This window comes from Anoplopoma fimbria, chromosome 18 (assembly GCF_027596085.1).
Source record: "Anoplopoma fimbria isolate UVic2021 breed Golden Eagle Sablefish chromosome 18, Afim_UVic_2022, whole genome shotgun sequence".
Taxonomy (NCBI): domain Eukaryota; kingdom Metazoa; phylum Chordata; class Actinopteri; order Perciformes; family Anoplopomatidae; genus Anoplopoma; species Anoplopoma fimbria.
Genome location: NC_072466.1, coordinates 8,677,853 through 8,698,175, shown reverse-complemented (window position 1 = coordinate 8,698,175; position 20,323 = coordinate 8,677,853). Strand labels below are relative to the sequence as shown.

Below are 20,323 nucleotides of genomic sequence, written 5' to 3'. Positions count from 1 at the left end.
GATAAACCTGAAAACAGCAAGTATTTAAAAACTGTCACAGGGGCTAAACAGGTGATGTCAGGCGGATGTAAATAGTTATTCATAAGCTCCACTAATTCATTTCTAGCACATTCTGCTTTTTTCTGAAAGCAAAAAGTCCCTCATGCAAGAAAGACTCCCCCAGGTTGGTGATTTTGTGACTGTTTTATTGTGTTTTTTCAAGTATACATGGATCAGAAAACATTGCTACAAGTAAACGGTACAGAAAGCCTGAAGAGTATAAAACAGCAAGTATCATAGCTGATTACAGAAAACATGACCAGAAGAAGCACAGAGTTATAAACTACAAATTGATCAGAGAATAACCAGAGTGACTGTTTAAAAATGAGAAAAAAAACTATACTGCATCATAATCAATGAGATAACTAAGAGTTTGCTAACCATTGGTGGTATGGATGAGTCTCTTGTTTCACCAAAAGTAAGCTTCAGTGTTTTCACATTCTGGAAACCTGCGGAAAGAAAAAGAGATCATTGATAAGTTGGCCAAAGACACATTCGTTTGTGATCAAGGTAAACGTATATGTGTAACTTATGCGATAACTAGGAAAATGATTTCCTAATAAATGTAAGTTTTGTAAATTCAGTTACATTCAGGCATTCTGATAACACTTACTTTATGCAAAACAAAGTAACAACTTTATTTGTAACAATAGAAAAGGCATTACAGCTGTAAAAAATATATGGCCGCAATCAAACTTAGTGAGGTTTCTCACTTAGCATTTTATTCACTCTTTATTGTAATTAAGAAATGTAAAGACAAGCCTTTTTGAAGGCTTGCTGAAAAAAAGGTGACATAAGAACATAACATTCACTTGCATTTAACAAACGATTGATCCATAAAGTACATTATCAATACAGGATATGTAATAAGGAAAGACCTTAAGCATGTCCTCATCAAGTCATTAAATGTTAAATTTGTATTTTTAAAAAACATCAATATGACGATTTCTTACTTATAAGAGCCATCAATAAACATCTACAGCCATTCTAACAACATTATACAAAAAAAAGAAACATACATACATACCTTTCAATGAAGGGAAAAAGGGGGATAAGATTATCTTCTTAGAAATACTTGGTACGGTTGAGAGCTCTTTGTGCCAGCTGTCCGCTCTCGTCCGTTATTCTCTCCCAGTCCGTTTGACCCACCACAAAGCCGATCGCGCGCTTTCGATCCGCTTCCTTCTGCTCTTCCAGATCCGCCCAACGCACCTTAAGAGAGCAACCACGGTGTTGTGTTATGACCAGGAAGTGGATGACAGAGCACGGTGTATACAAATTGAAACAACCATTAGTATCTGGATTTTTGACATTCAATTTTTTGCCCCGTTGGCAAACAAACAGATGTTAAGATGACCAAAGCGGTAGCTCATCAACACAGTGTGGCAATTTACCCTTTTCTTTCCTGGTTCCGACATGCGCGTGGCATAGTCGTCTGGCAGCTGAAGGTAGTCCTCCAGGTGCTCCATGTCTTCACGTTTCCTCTTCCCACCGCTCCCCAGACCGTCCAGCTTGTCTGTATAAATGGAAGATCACTACATCTATCAGTTTCTCTTCTCCCATGAAAGACTTTAACTTCATCATCCTGACATCAATTCATCCGTGAAAATCCATCTAGTCAATCAGCATCATCTGTTTTTAGCAATGTCCTCCTAACAATAGCAAAGTGCCATCACATCAACACTACTGGAGGAGGGTTTCTTATTCACTTCTCCCCCCATTTGTCTGGCTTGGAATTTGTAGAATTTATGACCATGTTTACATTAACATGTATATTGAGTTGGAAAATAATTTAAATAAATGTCAAAGGAGGCACACTTTGCATGTTTTGGCCTTATGTGTGGAACCTCATCTTTTTATTCTCTCAGTATATTCAGCTGTATATAAAATACACTTTTTCTTCAGAGGGAAACAGAAGTTGACTTTATTTAAGTGTGTTCAATTTGAAGCATCTGTCAATCATTACATTCACAGTTTAGGTTGTTGTCTTGCTGTGTGCACGGGTACACGTGCGCACACATAAGAATGAATCAAACCAAGATCATCAGCCTTTTACTACTTTTTCAAAATCATAAATTTAAGACTAACAAAGGAGGAATACCTACCAAGTTTCGCCTCGGACGTGTCCATCTCCCATTTGCTTTTTGGAATGTAGCCCTATATTTTATAAAGAAACACTGCAGTGGTTAAAACATCTGGGTGAAACAGGGAGAGGGAGAGAGAAAGCAGGGGGTGGCTGTAAAGAGAGCAGACTGGTTTATCAGAAGTGTAAAGACAACACAGACTACTGAAGGATGAGACTGCGTGAGGACTTATCTGGTTAACACACAACGTAACAGAGGCATGCGAGTGTGTTGAGACTAAACCTTTTTGTTCTTGGCTGCATGCAAAAGAAAAGAAAGAATGGATACTAGGTGTGCTCTGCTTTGGAGAACACAAATTCTGTGCCAGTGTGCTTTCCTTAGGTAGGTATATATATATATATATATATATATATATATATATATATATATAAATCGTCAAGCAAACCTTTATCTGCTCTCAGAAGATTAAAAAAAGGAAAAAAACAAGCACTTCAGTCTCCAATCATGTAGTTTGTCTGTGTGAGCTGATGATCATGTGATCGACACAGTTTACATTACAAACAACAATACGTCTATGTACGAGTTTGCAGTGCTGCTGCACAAAATGTTCCTGCTCAAAAAGCATCGTGTGCTTTTCTGATATGGCATCGCTTTACTCTAACCAATGCTCAGCTGTCCAATCATACTGATGCTATTTGGCTGGCTAGCACTAGCCAGTTCCTCAGTAAAGACAAACCCCTGTATTCTTTTGACTCTCAAGAAATATAATTTCTTTTTAAAATCAACACTTGTAATGATGAAGGCACTTGCAAATGACAACGTAGTACAAAATGTAAACCATACTTTGGTGTTTCATTTTTACCTCTTTACTTAAAATTTCATTAAACTTATTTTTTTTTCTTTTTAAAAACACGTGCAACGAGGGAGATCTTGCGTAGATTAGGGACCACCTAATTTAATTTAAGTAAAATTGTCAACTACACTAAATTACGTATTTATTAGGAACTCACAATATATTCCTAAAAAGTGCAAATAAACCTAGCAGGATAATTAATAAATCTTGAGGGAAGCTAGCAGTCTTGAGAGCAAAGCAACAGAAGAGTCAAAATGTACATCACGTAAAGAGAGCACATCTTTTCACTCCAGCTGAGATGATGTTAATTTAATGTGCTCAACAATGATACCCTACCAAAACCATTACCCAGAGTAATATGACAGATAAATGGGCCTCTGCAACATTTTATGAAATTAAATGATTACAGTTGCATCAGTGGCCCGTCTCTGTCAGAATGTCATGATTTAGTACCACGTTTCCTGGTTTCATTGTTCCAATAATGATGATACATTTAGGTCCATTTCTTTCTTTTTGTTTAAATTTGTTTAGAATTTTTATTGCCACGTTTTTTGTCCCTACATACCTACCATTGCTCATCTTTCTTAAGAGGAACACTGAATCTTAAAATCTATTCACAGACTAGAGGTTTAGGTAAGTTCAATTACACATGAGATAGTTTTCTAAAATTAGTGTATTTTTATGCATTTATTTGTTTTTATATTTGTGACATTTGTTTTTGTGCTGTGTTTATTTGATGATTTGGTTTACTTATTCTAATTTACATTGGTGTGAATATATATTTTCATACCCTTTTTAAATGTTGTGTTTTAAAAAGGTGTTATTTTATGTTGTCATATTTGCAGATTAGATCTCTGCTCAGGTTCAAGATGGGCGAAGCTTTACGAGGACATTCGCAAGACACGCCCACTCAATCCTGACAGGAGTCTTATCAGGCACAGTAAGTGAAAACACCTGTGTGGGTGGACATTTGGTGGGTAGGAGCTTTAAAGAGGAGATCATTTTATTTGGGATATTTAAGGCAACATTGCAACATTATATAAAGTAACAAAATATAGTTGTAATAAATTGTCCTACATTTTATAAAAATGATGCCAGTCAATGTTCAATTTAGTTTTCGCCAATGCTCGTGCAACAGGATGCTGACTGCTGTTCACTTAGCGGTCTCAGTGTCATTAATAACAATCCATTGATTTCTGAACGTTACACACTGTTCCACCGTTTAAGGTTTTAAACCTTCTAAACGGTGGCGCTAAAGCTGGGTAAGATGGTGCAGCACCACATTAAGACAATTTAAAATGTAGGTTTTTCAATACAAAATAATCTGATTTACTAATTGAATGTTACTCAGCTGGTCTGAAGTAATGTAATGTAGTGCTACCTAACTTATAGTTTAAAAACCAGCCTAAAAATGCAATTACAGACATAAATGACCATGTTCTGAACAGGCAAATTACAAACCAACGTCAATAAACAAATGCATTTTGGAACATAAAACAGCAAAGTTAACACAATACTAAGTCGAGCACTGAATGATGGGAAATGTGGGCCATGGCTAACACATGCTAGCTAGAGCCATGCTCTGCATCCAGCAACAAGCGCATCCAGTGAGCTCGCTTTCAGCTCAGCCGGTTCGAAATAGGTTAAATTCATTAACTGTGGACGCCATTCTTTTTCTACACCGTGTAACCAAACACTAGCTTTAAAAAAAAAAAAAAAGACAGTATAGACCTATATACATAAGGTTACTATCTTTTTTAAATTCAATGTTTATTTAGCCTATAAATTCCTACTACTGATTGTTGTGGAACAAGAGGGTCCTGCTCCCAGCAGCAGAACTCATTCCTGACAATTATGCGACTATAATGCATAAAACTGGCGGTTTGCAGGTCGAGTTCTCATAACGGACGGGTGGGTGCTTGTATTAAATAACCCTGACCCCTGCATTACTACAGCACACTCTGCTCCGACGGTTACAGAATGTGGATAATCATATTATTCAGTGCCTTTTTTTGGGGGCATCAACTCCGCAGTAACAAACCTATTGTCTAAAAATAGCTGTGCAGACAGCTGGCAGCACAGAATATGTAGACGAGTAAAAAAACCTTCTGACAGCCTCCGGTCTAGACATGCACGGGCAAGACATGATTGAATGACACGTCTCACGGGGATACAGTGATAATAAACAAAGTGGGACAGGGCTGTAAAGTAGGGGGCATTCGCATTGCCCCCCTACTTTAGGGCCCGGTACCTAGAGAAACCAAACAAAGAGCGTACTGGGGACTCGCCTTGTGCTCATGGGCACAGATAGGCCCATTAGGTGAAGTGTTTTATGCCGCTGGATGAAGTAGTTCTGTAGATGTCAGTGAAGCTTTACAAATGTAACCTAAACTTTCTTGTTGTGACTGAAATGAGCCATATTTTATATGATTCGATTTCAGTCATCTTAAGCATCAATACAAATCTTGTCTTTCTGCAAACCAAAGAACATTGCTTTTGTATTTACACGTTTTCATAAATGTGGAGAAGTCCACTGTGGGACTGGGTTTGGGAAAGCTCGACAGGAGCTTCATTACAGCTACAGAGACACTTAAAGTGAATTAAAGAAATGTTTTTAATCAGTCTGATGTCTGTAACTTCCTTTTGATTTAGAACCAAAGAAATCAAAACTTTTTATACAATTATAAACAAGCCAATACCACTGACTTTTTTGGGGGGATAAATAATACATATATATTTGTTGACTTTTTCCTGACTTTTGATAACAGACCACCAGACCTCTGCCTTTTGTGTTGCGTCCACTGCTCACTGCTGTGTTACAGCAGATTTACATTTTTATTCATAGGCCCTAGAAACAATATATTTCCCCCCCTGGAGTTTAATGATATATCTTCAACCATTTTGTCACGATTTTAAATTTTGTGCAAAACACATTTGAATCCTTAAATCTTATAAATGAAGGACCATCCACAAAGAGGTTCTTCACAGTTAAATCAATGATGATGACGATGTAGCAGTTTCAGTAATATTATCATATTATCATATTTCAAAGACAAACCAACAATGAACTGTCTCTAAAACATCCGACATTTTCAACTTTGTTGTGTTCATTGGCCATACCGACACTTTGTTCTACGACAAATTATACCTCAAGATTCACAGTGGACTTTTATTACACTTTGTTTACACAAACTACATTCATGTAAAAGTCAACTTATGAAATCTGCTCATGTTTAAAGACAGTGGATTTTGGTTTGTAAATAATAAGGCCTATAATAAACAGTCAGAGCTTGAGTATGTGACTTTCAAGCAAAGCAAAGCAACTTCTCAAAAGAGCATTTTCATGAGCAAGTGGTTATTGTGCTGGTGCCGTACCAAACTAACAGATGGTGCCTCATGGCACTGCTTGAACCTTAATGGGATGAATCTCTTGCTTTCCATATTTCTTCTGCTGTTAGTTCTTTATCACCACTAACTCCTGAATAAAAAAGCTGTCTCTTTAGCTGCTAAATTCTCTACTATGTCCGCCACCTACTCTCCAACTGTGAGATGTTTGCTGCCGAGTAGTCTTCAGTGGGTTGTGAGAGCAGTGAGAGTGAACAAAAACAGTAAAGCTGCAGGACTAACGGCCAAACATGAACTGAAATTCAATGAGAGAACTGCAGATTTGGTTGATCACTACAAGAGACTCCTTTCACGTTATTTTTCATTGACATTTGATACATTGTTATGATATAGTTGAATAAGCTGCTTTAAGGTAAAGCAGATTTGTTGTTAAGGCAACTGTGCTATTGAGGCCAGTTGTATATTGTTTCTGCAGATCTTTTAAATGGTCACAAATTTATTAACTTTTGCCCCGCTGTTTAGTTTGATTTCATCAAAATGTCAACACAACTGAATAAAATCTTTCACTGAATCCTGATGGATATTAGAAAGTCCACCACTCTGATTTTCATCATCACCAATTCAACATTTTTTTAAAAGTTTGTTAAAATGTCATTAGAGTTGTTGTACAACTTCTTTAGAGCTGGATAGATAATCATATTATCGGCTTTGAAAGTGTTTCAAAATCTTAGCCCCAAAACACTCGGGTGTCTTATTATAAATGCGTCTGTAAACATTTTCCTTTATGTCAAAGGCAATATTTACCATATCATTTTAAAATGTATTTGGCATATGATTAAATATAATATTGTTTTTCTTTTGAAATAACTGAATTTTGACATTTTTTGCTGTTTTCATTATCAAAATTAATGAGAAATGTTTTCCCCATGAGTACGTTTCGCACATGATTTAATAGATTTCAACTCGATTTTTTGAAGTCACATAAAATGTATGTCTTTTAATTGAATTTTTAATGTTTTTCTTCCCTTGAATTCTATCTAAACTCAGCAGAATGGTCCAGTCTCATCCACAACGATGGAGGATAACGTTTTGGAACACTTTGCTTGATAGTGGTACTTTAACAAGAATATGAAATTTAAACTTCCAACATTTTAGAAAAAAAACCTTGAAGTGAAAATAAAAATGTATCTTTTCGACGAAATCTACTAAACTAAAACTAACCCCGACCTTGAAACTGTTCCTTTTGTTAATGGACTATTGCACCTATCGTTTCATTTTAGGACAGATTCACTACAGTTTTTTAATTGTCTCTATCTAGCTCCCTTATATTTTTTATTTCTAAAATGTCTCTGTTCTGGTCTTCTACGTGAATCTGATTTTTACTACATTTAAATCTAATTTCTAGATATGCCCTATGTGGAGGATGGGAATACAAATAAGTGAAAATGATTCTAGAAGCTATGTGGCTATAAATTTGAGCTTTTCATTTCCTACCAGATCGCCCTCTTCCTCCTCCTCTCTCTTCATCTCCTTGGGCTCATCATCAGGATTGAAGTCTTCCATTTCAACCTAATAACACAAGCACATGTTAGTTCAGCTCAGTTTCTGAAAAAAGGACTATAACATTATGAAAACCGTCAAGTCTAGAAGACCTCACCTCCTCTATAGCAGCATCCTGAAGCAGGGACCGGACATCCAAGCGCACCATATGACGTGGTGAAGGCTCCCAGTTGTTGGACATCTGTGTACAAAATGCTCCGTTAAGAGGTGTATTGTACATGTATGAGCTTTAATGGACATTCCTCTTATTACAAATGTATCTGAGACAGTAATTTGATATTACAGACCTTTAATATATCCTTCAGAGAGCGCCCATGGACATTTCTCTTTGCACACGTCTGAGTGTCTGCAGTGATTTCAGCAAGATACACCTTGTAATAAGAAAAAACTAACTTTAGCACAGTGCTGACTGGAACAAAAACTTCTTCTTCAGAGACATTCTTGACCACAACTCACCTCAAAGCCTTTCGTCTTGGCTGCGCTCCAGAACTGATCGAAATGTTTAACCCTGTCATTAATAGTGTCCAAAATGATGAAGGGGAAAAAGCCGTCATCCAGAGTTTTCTTAAATGTTTTAAGCATGCTGTTCCGGTAGGTATCTTCCATCTCTGGCTCATACTCGTACTCAAGAATCTGCAAGACAGATTTTCGTATTGTATTATATTGTTCATAATGTTCACAATAATAATTGTAATACATCTGCCAGTTGAAACTGCTGAATTTGATTTCCAGCCGCACTACTTTAGCACCACTTTGTTATTGTTACGTGTCAGACTCACCTTCTTTTTGATCCTTCTCCCCGTGTCTGGATCTTTATGTACTTTCTCAACCTCTGTCATGAAATAATCGTCCAAAACAAGAACTCTTGGAGGTGCACCGCCACAATCGACTTCCTTATCCTTAATCACGTCAACAAGATTAGAAAGCAAAGTTTTTATGTTTTAATTTGATTTGTTTCAAAAGGTAATACTATTTATTAAGTCAAAAAAGGACATATAAACAACTATATGAGTATTGTTTGGTTTGTGACGTTCAGTTACATCACATTACAATTACACTATGAATTGCTGGTATGACGCCACTCACCCGTATGAGCTTTGCAACATGACTTTTTCCGCTTCCTGGAAGCCCTCGCATTATGATGACAATCTGTTAAAATGTATCACATATATGAGCACTTAATATTATACAGCTGAAATTGTGACATGGTTACATAAAGAAACAGTGCAGCAGTAATAAGTACCCTTTCAGGGCGAGATGATCTGCCAGGTGGTTTGAGGATATCGTCAATATTCTTGCTTTCTGGCTTCCTCTCGACTCGTGGGGGTGGCTGAGGTGGAGGTGGGAGGGGTGGTGCAGTCGGAGGCCCTCGGTCCTCTGGATAACTTCTTCGGTCTACTGTATGATATTTATTGAAATTCAAACATTTCTCTAAATGGCATATTTTTTTCCCCCGTTGGAGATTTACTTAAAGTAATTGGGAAATTAACTTCTGATTTAAGTGTGATGTGAAATTATACCAAACACAGCTGAAATATGCGAGTACACGTCTGTAAACAGATGTGGGATTGAACATACCGTAAGGAGAGGAGCTATGTCCGTAACGCTCAGGCCCACTGCGGTCCAGTCCACTGCGGTCCAGTCCGCTGCGCTCGTACAGAGGTCGATCATAGCCAGGCCTTCCGTAATGGTCGTCTCGATCGCGACTGTCACTTCTATCCCTCTCTCGAAGGTCCCGCTCCCTCTCCCTGTACCCTGAGCGTGGAGGAGGTGCCAGCGGAGATCTACACAGAGGAGGAGCATCGTCAAGATTTGCTTTGCCGACAGAATTCTTTGATTCAAACTGGCACACACTGACGACTAATCACAATGTATTGACACAATGTGATATTGTACCTTTCTTCAACCACGGACTGTGTGCTTGAATTAAAAACAGACAAATAGAAAACAATATTACATATGTAAGAAAGCAGCGTGCCTCCCCACAGTGAGGAAAAAAGGGTGTCAGAGCTACAGAGGAAACACCATACCTGTCATCTCTCTCTCGTGGGGGATATCGCTCCCTCTCATATCTGTCTCTTTCATATTCAGGTGGCAGCTTATCTCTGTATGATTCCCGCTCTCGGCTGTACTCCCGGCGGTCCATATAAGGATCTGATCGTCTTTCATAATATGGATCTCTGCTGTAAGGATCTCTGGGACCAAGAGGTTCTAGGACAATGAAACAGTTCATCAATTAACATTTGTTAGAAAGTTGCAAAAGCTAGTTCTGTTGTAGAGAAACAGTAGTGAGACTCACCTTTTTCATAGCCCCTGTCTGATGGTACCGGGTCAGGCCTCAACACAATTCTCTCACCATAAGAGATCCGCTCAACAGTGGCTCCGGGATCTGAAACATCGAATGTTAATGTCACCAACAAGGTCCTGAAACGTAACCGGTTTCATCTGTTTAAATGATCAAATATGTTCATCTATGCTGCACATACCGTGCCCATGCCCATAATCCACAGTCTTTGGAATCATTGAGGGTTTGGTGAGAGATGGCTGGTAATCTGTAGCAGCAGGTTTTGTATCCCAAGACACAGGTTTGGTTACAGCTGTCTGTGATGCCACAGTCATGCCCTAAGGATGACAGATTTTATATTTTTAATCAACAGTTACATAGAAAGTGGCAAATTAAAAATGTAATTTCAACAAAAGAAATGTATGAAAAAATGAAATGTGTAAAAGTCTCTGTGCCTCTAACATAACCAGCAATCTTGCCGGTCATTAATTAGGCTTAAATAGTTAGTAAAAAGTACCTTCAGAACATTCCTGACGTCTGGTGGGATCTCCAAACCAAGAAGACCAGCAGGAAGCTCAGACAGGACTTCAGTTGGTACAGGCTGAGGTTCAGTACAAGGTGTTTTCCCCTCCTGCAACTCCCTGTGGACCCCAAAGAATGAAAGTTAAGTTCACATAAAAGTTACCCCAAAATCCATTTGGCCATAAACTAAAGTAGGTCATATGCTTGCAAAAATGGCAGAGCTTCAACCACTATAAAACAGCCTTCTGCTTTATTCACAGAGTGCAAAGGCTGGTCGGCCAAACATGTTAACATTTCCACAGCTTTTTGCGTGTAGGCAGAAATCACAGCGGGGGATACATAGAAATATAATCGGAGTAGAGTGGACAATTAACTATTTTCTGTGATCATTTGACTAGTACAAGAGAAAACATCAATTGTTGTTAGTCGTTATGGTGACAATGCACTTCCTGGCAGCGTAAGGTCGCAGTTTGCCAGGAAAATGGTGGATGTGGCTCCAGGGAGACGAATGGCTGGTTAGTTAGCTTGTCCTTCTCCAGAACAATGAGGAGTGAGGCATAGGCCACTGTACCATTGTTCAGCTCATTTTTTGTAACCAGCGTAGCATTAAAGCATTGGCGGAATTAGCAAGCTAGCTATATAGCCTTTTAATTCCACCATGCTTTTTTGCTATAATGGTTAAGAAAAGTATTGGAACAAAGCTGTCACTCATCTTTGCTCTTCTATGCTGTGACAAGAGCATGTAGATGAAGCATCAAGTTGTTCAATTTAACTCATTTACTCTGCCTCTCTACAATTCATATTGTTGCTAATCCACGGCTGGTTTTAGTCGTTTCTTTTAAACCTCAACTCAAGGAGTCCAAGACTTGCAATAAATCGATTTAGTTTATATTGAATTTAGCCATGCACAACGGTCGCAATGCCAACGGTATAACTAAAAATGGATGCAGCTCTCACCATCCTGCTACGTTAATTCAAATGGGAAAATCAGTTCAATTCCTATTCTATTTATATTCATAGATATTTCAAAACACTGCAGTCTGCATGGCTAGCTTCCACTATGGATAAGTCAGAATCTGTGAAAGCCAACATTATAATGTTTTAATCAATGATGAAGGCCAAGAAATTACCTTATAAGTTTGAGCTCCTGAGCAGCTTTCAAGATGATCTCATGCTGACGTTGGGAGAGAGCAAGTACGTTAGCCCCACTTGCTCCTTGTGATGCCGGATCAACTGAGCTCTCCGGCAAGTTTGTGACACCTGCGGCGGGAGATAGAGGTGGCCGTGTATCCAAAGGAGGCTCTTGCCTGTGCTCTTCATAACGACCTCTGCGATCCTCATACTCAGCAGGATAGCCTCTCTCTGGTGGTGGATGAAGTCTTGAAGGCCTATCCCATTCTGAAGGTGCTGCGGGTTGTGGGTATGATGGTTCTTCCTGCCGGTACGGTGGCTCAGCCCCATACTCACGAATTCTAAGTTCTCCTCTTCCCCTATCATGATCACCAGGAGGATATGGCTTACCCCTTTCTCTTTCCTCTGGCCAATGGCCATCTCTGTGAGGCTCTGATGGTGGCATGCGAGGGGGATAGTCCCTCTCAGGAGGAGCACGGTCTCCGTCCCATTCAGACCCATAGTACTTGCCGTCATTCCCATAGTCATTAGGAGGATAGTCCTGTGGTGGCCGCCAGTGATAACCATGCTGCCCATGACCATAATCTTCCACAAAACCCTCATTATGTCTCTCTTCATATTCGTCATGTGTTGGACCTGGCCGCCACATGCCTCTTGCCATCCCTCGACCCATAGGTCTCCTCCTCATTCCTCCTGAATCGATTATCTCATGTGGAGGCATAGGAGGGCCTCTGCCATGCGGCGGTTGCCACCCTAACTCAATGCCTTCATTGTGCAATGGCTCCTCCATGGGATCTATCATTTCGTGAGGTGGTGGTGGTGGCCCACGATGCCTGCCTCTTCCTACGTCAGAATGCATTGGATGGCCATGAGGATCATATCCACGGTGCATTGGATCCATTTCGGTATCATCAATGTCCATTCCATGGCCTAATGGTTCATGATCCATTGGCCCATGTGCTGGGTGAGGGGGGCGTCCTCGTCCCTGGTGCATAAAACCAGGATGACCACGTGGGGGACGACCCCGGCCAGGTGGAAACGGGGGTCTCATGCCTCTCATTGGAGGTCTCATTTCTCCCCAGTAAGGATCCCCTTCCTCTGAGTAATCTGCTGACTCAGGTTCTTCCCAGTGCCTGTCCATTGGCCCTCCTCTTCCCATGGATGGTCCCCCTCTCCCCATAGGCAGTCCCCCTCTACCCATTGGAGGTCCCCCTCTGCCCATAGGCAGACCACCCCTACCCATAAGAGGTATAGGCGGTCCCCCTCTGCCCATAGGAGGTCCCCCCCTGCCCATAGGAGGTATAGGCAGTCCCCCTCTGCCCATAGGAGGCCCCCTCTGCCCATAGGCGGTCCCCCTCTACCCATAGGTGGACCTCCTCTTCCCATAGGTTGACCTCCTCTTCCCATAGGTTGACCTCCTCTGCCCATGTGGGGTCCTCCTCTGCCCATGGGGGGTCCTCCTATTGGCCCTTCATAATACTCTTCCTCTGCTGAGAATTGATGTCCGTCTGGCATCCACATTTCTTCAGGGGGCTCCTCCAATTCCTCCCCATCACACTGCTCATATGAAGAATCTTGCCAGTGATATTGTTCCTGATCTTCAGGTACCTCCACATTGTCTCCAGGTGGCATGTAGTCATAAGACATTTCTTCCATCTCTTCCCGAAGTGCTACAGTGTTCGGTCCCCTGAACTCTCCAGGGCCCCTCTGCCCACGTCCTCGTCCATGCACAGGTACTGGGGGCTGACCACGTCCCCTCCCTGGGGGAAGCCTTGAAGGATCTGGTCTTGACTGCATATGCCCAGAAGCTTGTGGCTCCTGTTGGACTCCAGGTGGCTTTGGAACCAGTGGGAGTTTGTTGTTTGCCATTGGTCCATCTGCTTTGAGGGGATTTTGTGCAGCAGTACTTTTTGAAGCCACACTAGAAGGGGCAGTTACAGAAGGGGTGCTGTTTCCAGGTGTGAGTTTTTTGTCATTGTTAGAAGCTTTATTGTCATCCGATTCCTCTGTCTTTAGGTTTGTTTGTAATGTCTGAGGAATGGGGTCACTTTGGACAAAAAAGCCCTCTGTTCCGAGCATGTTGTCGTCTGTTAAATCATCAGGATTGGCCTTACCAGCTGGTTTTGATTCAACTTTTTCTTTTTCGGACTGTGGCGGCCCAGCTGACTTTCCAGAAGTTTTGGAATCCATACTGGCAGGTTGTTTAGTGGCTGGTTGGGCCTTAGATTGGGGACCTTGCGGTTGTTTTTGCTGAGGCACAGGTGGGCGTTCAAAAAGAGGTGGGGGGCCAGAGAGCCTTGGGGTCTGCTCAAACCTAGGCTGCTGTCCAAATCGAGGTTGGTCAAATCTGGTTGGACCATCAAAGCGCTGCCGTGGTTGGTCAAATCTGGGGGGACCATCAAAGCGCTGCCTTGGTTGGTCAAATCGAGGGGGGCCATCAAAGCGCTGCTGTGGTTGATTGAACCTTGGGGGACCATCAAAGCGCTGCTGTGGTTGGTCGAACCTTTGGGCACCATCAAAGCGCTGCTGTGGTTGGTCGAACCTTGAGGCACCATCAAAGCGCTGCTGTGGTTTGTCGAACCTTGGGGCACCATCAAAGCGCTGCTGTGGTTTGTCGAACCTTGGAGCACCATCAAAGCGCTGCTGTGATTGGTCGAACCTTGGGGGACAATCAAAGCGCTGCTGTGGCTGGTCAAATCTTGGAGGACCATCAAAACCTTGCTGTGGCTGGTCCAATCTGGTGTTGCTTCCGCTGGGACCAACAGGACTACATAAATTGTAAAAAACATAATTAATGATAAAGATTTCTAGGCATACAATAAAACAATACATACTTGGAAACACAAGTAAGTGTAACAACCCAACCAAATTCATTTTTTTTTTTAACAAATCATTCTTAAATATAAATTTCTTTGGGGGGGGGGGGGGTATCTTACCCAATGACAGGCATTAAGCAATTATATGGAAATAGCCAATATTCTCACTGACTTACGCAGGTTATGTTGAGGCATCAGCATTAAATTGATAACCAATTTTAAAAGTTCCTTGTAGTATCTTTAAATAAAAACCAAATCACAGTGGTACAAAAAACCCTACTAACCGTGGACCTCTGACGCTGAAGCTTGGTGGCTGAATGGTGGGGGGACCTGGGGGTCTGACTCCTATGCTAGCAGGGACCGCTCCTCTCACAGGGGGTCCAGCAGGTGATTCTGAAGGTGTCCCAAAGCCAGTGGGCCGTGGACCTTGAGAGTTGGGTCCAACACCAAGTGGGGAATTCTGCATAGCCGGCTTTGCCGACTGCTGCTGCATTTGCGTGTCTTGTCCAGGGTACTGGCCAAATTGTCCCATCATACCACTAGTATACTGGCTTGAGGCGAATGGCACCATGGCAGTGAGAGTGGCCACCCTTTCTTTAAGGTGGGCATTGGTGGCGTTCATCTGCTCCTGCCACTGCTTCCACTGGCGCTCATAGTCCTGTAATTGGTCTTTGTGGGGATAGGTCTTGAACTGCTCATACCACAGGACGAAAGAGTGATCCCAGTCTTGGAATAAAGGGGTGAACTGCTGTTGTTGCATTTCATAGTGCCTCAGCTGCGTTTCAGCAGACATTGTCTGCAAAAAAGGGACATTTGGTTTTAGTTATCATACAGGTAGCTGCGGAACAAAGACAAAACTGAGACATGGAATGTGAAAATGAAAACATATTGGCCTCCAAGCTTCTGCTCAGGTTGAGATCAGAGTTTTTGCAGCTCCAACTCACTCTAATGCCCTCTTTAGGTTCCACTAAACATACTATGCTTGTTTTTCATCTTTCATTATATACAGGTCATCTTAGGACCACGGAGAAAGTAGCTGTCAAAGAAACCACCATTTACCTACCTGAAGGTTTGTAGGTTGCTGAAGCAGCTGTTGGTATTTTTCCAGAACCTGCTGAAGTTTCTCGTGTTGTTGCATGAGAGCCTGGTATTGTAAGCCTGCCCTCTGTTGCTGCACCTTTTGCCACTGTGCTGCTGCGGCCTGTAACTGTTGTAGGCGGGCAGCCTCCTCTGGATCTTGTTGGACCTCAGGCTTTAAACATAAACAATTGGATTGGAGCAAAGCATACCTTTGAAACTCACAAAGAATATGCAGTAAACATACGTATACAAGTGCATTATTTTCACGTCTGTAACTTAGACTGTGCATGTAGGACAACTGCAATGAATGTGCTTGAGTACCATGAATTTCACACAATAATGACATGTCAGTTATCACAGAAATTGGGTTAATTATCTATAGACACGATGATGGTAGAGTAGGTCATGGAACTTACTGTGTCCGTATATATCTAGGGGATTGTCCTTCATTTTCCCACTTTATATTCATGCAAACAATATAAACTGTCTTTGGATTCAGCAATACTCTTCTATGTCTGGTATAGAGTTTAACTAGATTTTGTACGTTCTTAAAGGCTGTTGAATACAGTACATACAAAAGCATAAACAAATAAAATTAAAAAAAAAGCGAAATGTTCTGCTGTTCTTTACAGTTTTACAACATTATTTGTAGCACTATTCAGCATAGAGTATTAACAGAAAAACAGCAATTACTATGGATATCAAACAATAGATATAATAAAATATGTTGAGGCAATAATGCACCACTAGTTCACAACTAAATAGCCTAGCTAATCACATGACAGTGTAAACCGATTGTTGTTGAGATTGCGTTTAAACAGTGAACACTGATTTATTTTAATATTCTAAAAAAATAACAATCGCTCACGACAAGAACCACAGGCCAATGCAGAATATAAATGTCACAAGCCTGCATCACAGCCTTTGTGTCCACACTTTCTTTTTCCTTGTCAAAACCTGGCACCTACAGTACCCACAATGCAACTTGACCATCAACAGTTGGGAAATCTGGGTGTATAACTCTAGTTGCGGCTAAGGTAGCCTCGAGCTGCTAGCCTCAAGCAGAGATGAGGAGCAGGTGACAGGTCTGGTAAGCTTACTTCTTTTTTAATACAACACTCTCCGATTTTTTTTCAATTTTGAAACTTGTATTCTTCAGCCCCAAACAACACTGATTCACTGATGGGGTGACTGTTATTTTCAGCTAATATTATCATTAATCAAGGAGATCAATAAACGATATTTGCAACAGATATACATTTGCAGCACAACTATTCTTAGTGTAAAATTTACAATGACACAAGCTCCAACATTAAATGAAATGCTGCAAAAGAGAACTTTTAAACATTATCTTAAAAAAAAAAATGCTGACACCTTATTGCATGTATTGTAGTCTGCCTTCCCTGGTGTTGGTTGAATGTAATACTCTCAAACTGCACTTTTAGACCTTTTCTTTATTGCATCCATCAAGAAAGAGAAAGTGTTTTTTTCAGCAACTTCAGCGTAGACAATTGTGATGTTTAATGCAACCCCAGCAATATCTGCCGCCTTACATTTGAGAGACAGCTCTGCTCGCTCACCTGAGCCCCTCTAGTCTGCAAAAAATTCCTCTTTGCTAGTCCGATACTTAGTCGACCCCCATCAACTGACATCTCTTGAGGCAACAATGAAGATTTTGCACAGCTCACTATGGATCCTTAAAAGGCTTTATACTACTTATTTTGCATATGCAGCAGTAATCCCTAAAACCTGCGTAAATTTGTTAGGATTTCCTTTAACCCAAGAACAAAATGAATTCCCACATTCACACCTCTGTAACATAGTAGTAGTGCTTACCTTTGCTTCGTCAGGCGGTGGAGGTGGTGCTGGGGGCTGCTCTTTTGGAGGGGGTGGAGGAGGTGCACCTTTATGTGGTTCTGATGGAGGAGGAGGAACCGCTTGGCCGGAGGGTGGTGGCGGCAAAGGACCTTCCCCCTCTTTCTGATTCTGCTTGGCTTTCTCTTGCTTCAACTTTTGTAGATTTTGAAGATGTTGCTTGTACCATCGTTGCTGTTGCTCCTGTGTGAAACAATAACAAGGACATCTGTCAGACATAGCACACCAGGAACCTCACTTTCACCTTGCAAGTGTTTGGGGAATCTGGCTTTCCCGCTGAATTGAATTCATGATATTTTCTGATTTAATATTCGTATTACTTAGGGTAGTTTGTTTTGTATGCATTAATGATTTGACATTGTTTTAATTCTAACCAAATAGTTAAAATTTGTAAATGACCTGAAATGTATTACCGAGTAATAAAGACTCAATCTTTCTATGTTGTCATCAGTGATGCAACCTAAGAGTGTGCATATGTATAACATTGATGATTTTCTTGCATTAATGTGCACCACGGAACAGCTTTCAAAAGATTTCTTCTGGAATCGAAGAACTTCCTCATTCTTCCACCCAACCAAAGTCATCTTTCAAGTACAGTACCAGTCAAAAGTTTGGACACACCTTCTCAACCAACTACTTTGAAGAATCTAAAATATAAAACATATTCTGGTTTGTTGAGCATTTGTTGTCTTCAATATTAATCTACAATGTAGAAAATAAAAATAAAGAAAAACCATTGAATGGATTCGGTGTGTCCAAACTTTAGACTGGTACTGTACTTTAATGTATTATTATCCGCTCTTTGATTTTGAAACCATATGCTGATAGTCTCTGATCAGAAAGACCAAAACATCCAATCAATATGTATTTATTAAATATATAACAGCTGACTACCCAGAGCACAAACAGACACAATACCTGCAAATGTAAGGACTTGTCTTCCTCTGTGGTGGATGAATCTTTCTGGTTGGCCTCTTTGGGAGCACTGGTGTGTTCTGGTGGTTTGGATGAAGGGGGCTCTGGAGGAGGAGGAGGAGGACCAGGTTGGGGGTCGTTGGGGTGCGGCTGCGCTGGAGGGAGAGGAGGCTGTGGGGGACCAGGCTGAGGAGCAGGTGGACGAGTAGGAGTCTCATCTTTCTGATAGAATGACTGAGCCCCAGCACCGCTGTCCGGATGCCCTGCTCCTTCTGCATGCCATGCTGCACCTGCATACCCACCTGACTGTCCTCCTCCGTACGCATTCCCACTGCTCCCATGATGCAGCACGGACTGGAGCTGCTTCTGGTGCAGCATCTGCAGCTGCTGCATCTGCTGTCGGTGCTGCTCCTGCAGACTGGAGAACATAGAGCCGCCGGACGAGGCCTCGAAGCCGCCGAACCCCGGTGCCTGGCCGGCCTGTCCGCCACCTCCGGCCGGCCTGTGGGGACCAGCTCCAGCCCCTCCGAAGTTCTGCGACTGTGGTGCTCCATAATTCCCCCAGGAAGGGTACATTGTGTCAAAGTGTCCACGGCCTTTGTGCTCACATACACACGATTAGCTCAATGCTAACAGCTAACCTACCTTGTCTACAACACACAGCTATCGTTACATTTTCATTCCCAGACTGTGCCAGGCCGCATTAAACACACACATTCAACACCGACTAGCAGGAAACAGGGGTCCGTCAGAGGAATACAGCTGCACGTCCAGCCCATTAATGCATTAAGAGAACTAGTGTTGTGGAAATAAGCTACAAAAAACGGTTCTGGACGGTGAGAGGGTTGAACGTGTGCGGCTGAGGCTACAGGCAGAGCGCTCACGATGACGGAAATACGTCACGAGTCAGCAGGGGACTACTTCCGGTAGTGGTGAAAATGTTTCATTCACAAAGAAAGTTTTTCTAAAATAATAGGATATAATATAAATAATAATAATAATGATTAGATTAATTATGTATAATAATAATAATTATAACAATAATAGCTATTAGTTTTATTATTATTATTTGTATGATGGTTAACATTAATGTTATTATATATGCATATATATATATATACATATATACATATATACATATATACATACAAACATACATACATACATACATACAAACATACATACATACATACATACATACATACATACATACATACATACATACAAACCTACATACATACATACATACATACATACATACATACATACATACATACAAACATACAAATACATACATACATACATACATACATACATACATACATACATACATACATACATACATACATACACATACAGTACCAGTCAAAAGTTTGGACACACCTTCTCATTCAACTACTTTGAAGAATGTAAAATATAAAACACATTTTCTGGTTTGTTGAGCATTTGTTTGTTTACCACATAATTCCATATGTGTTCCTTCATAGTTTGGATGTCTTCAATATTAATCTACAATGTAGAAAAAAAGAAAAGAAAAAAGAAAAACCATTGAATGAGAAGGTGTGTCCAAACTTTTGACTGGTACTGTATATAGTATATGTCAAAACATGTTCAGAGGTCATTTCTGAGAAGCCTGATCTGGACGCTCTCTTGAGTTTTCAATCCTGCCACTGCAAATATATGACTCCGAGGAGCTGATTCTGGATCGGTGCTTTTACCACAAGAGGGAGACATTTACAAAGACATTTCTACTCAACTAGGAACCTTTGTCACCAAAAGAAAATAAAAAAAACTACAAATAAAACTCAGTTAAGGTCTT

At 40.9% G+C, this 20,323-nt stretch overlaps 1 protein-coding gene across 1 annotated transcript; it reads right to left on the bottom strand.

Moving 5' to 3' along the window:
* Nucleotides 1-174: 174 nt before the first annotated feature.
* Nucleotides 175-19,375, bottom strand: ylpm1 (YLP motif containing 1). Its single transcript, XM_054618381.1, is given in 22 exon segments — nt 175-488; nt 1,067-1,251; nt 1,434-1,555; nt 2,145-2,196; nt 7,816-7,890; nt 7,979-8,062; nt 8,169-8,252; nt 8,338-8,514; nt 8,661-8,780; nt 8,968-9,030; nt 9,125-9,276; nt 9,460-9,665; nt 9,912-10,092; nt 10,181-10,270; nt 10,368-10,503; nt 10,683-10,806; nt 11,818-13,153; nt 13,156-14,585; nt 14,919-15,430; nt 15,698-15,886; nt 17,551-17,772; nt 18,508-19,375. Coding segments are annotated over 21 exon segments (6,075 nt in total). The 5' UTR covers nt 19,081-19,375; the 3' UTR covers nt 175-488; nt 1,067-1,104.
* Nucleotides 19,376-20,323: the final 948 nt, after the last annotated feature.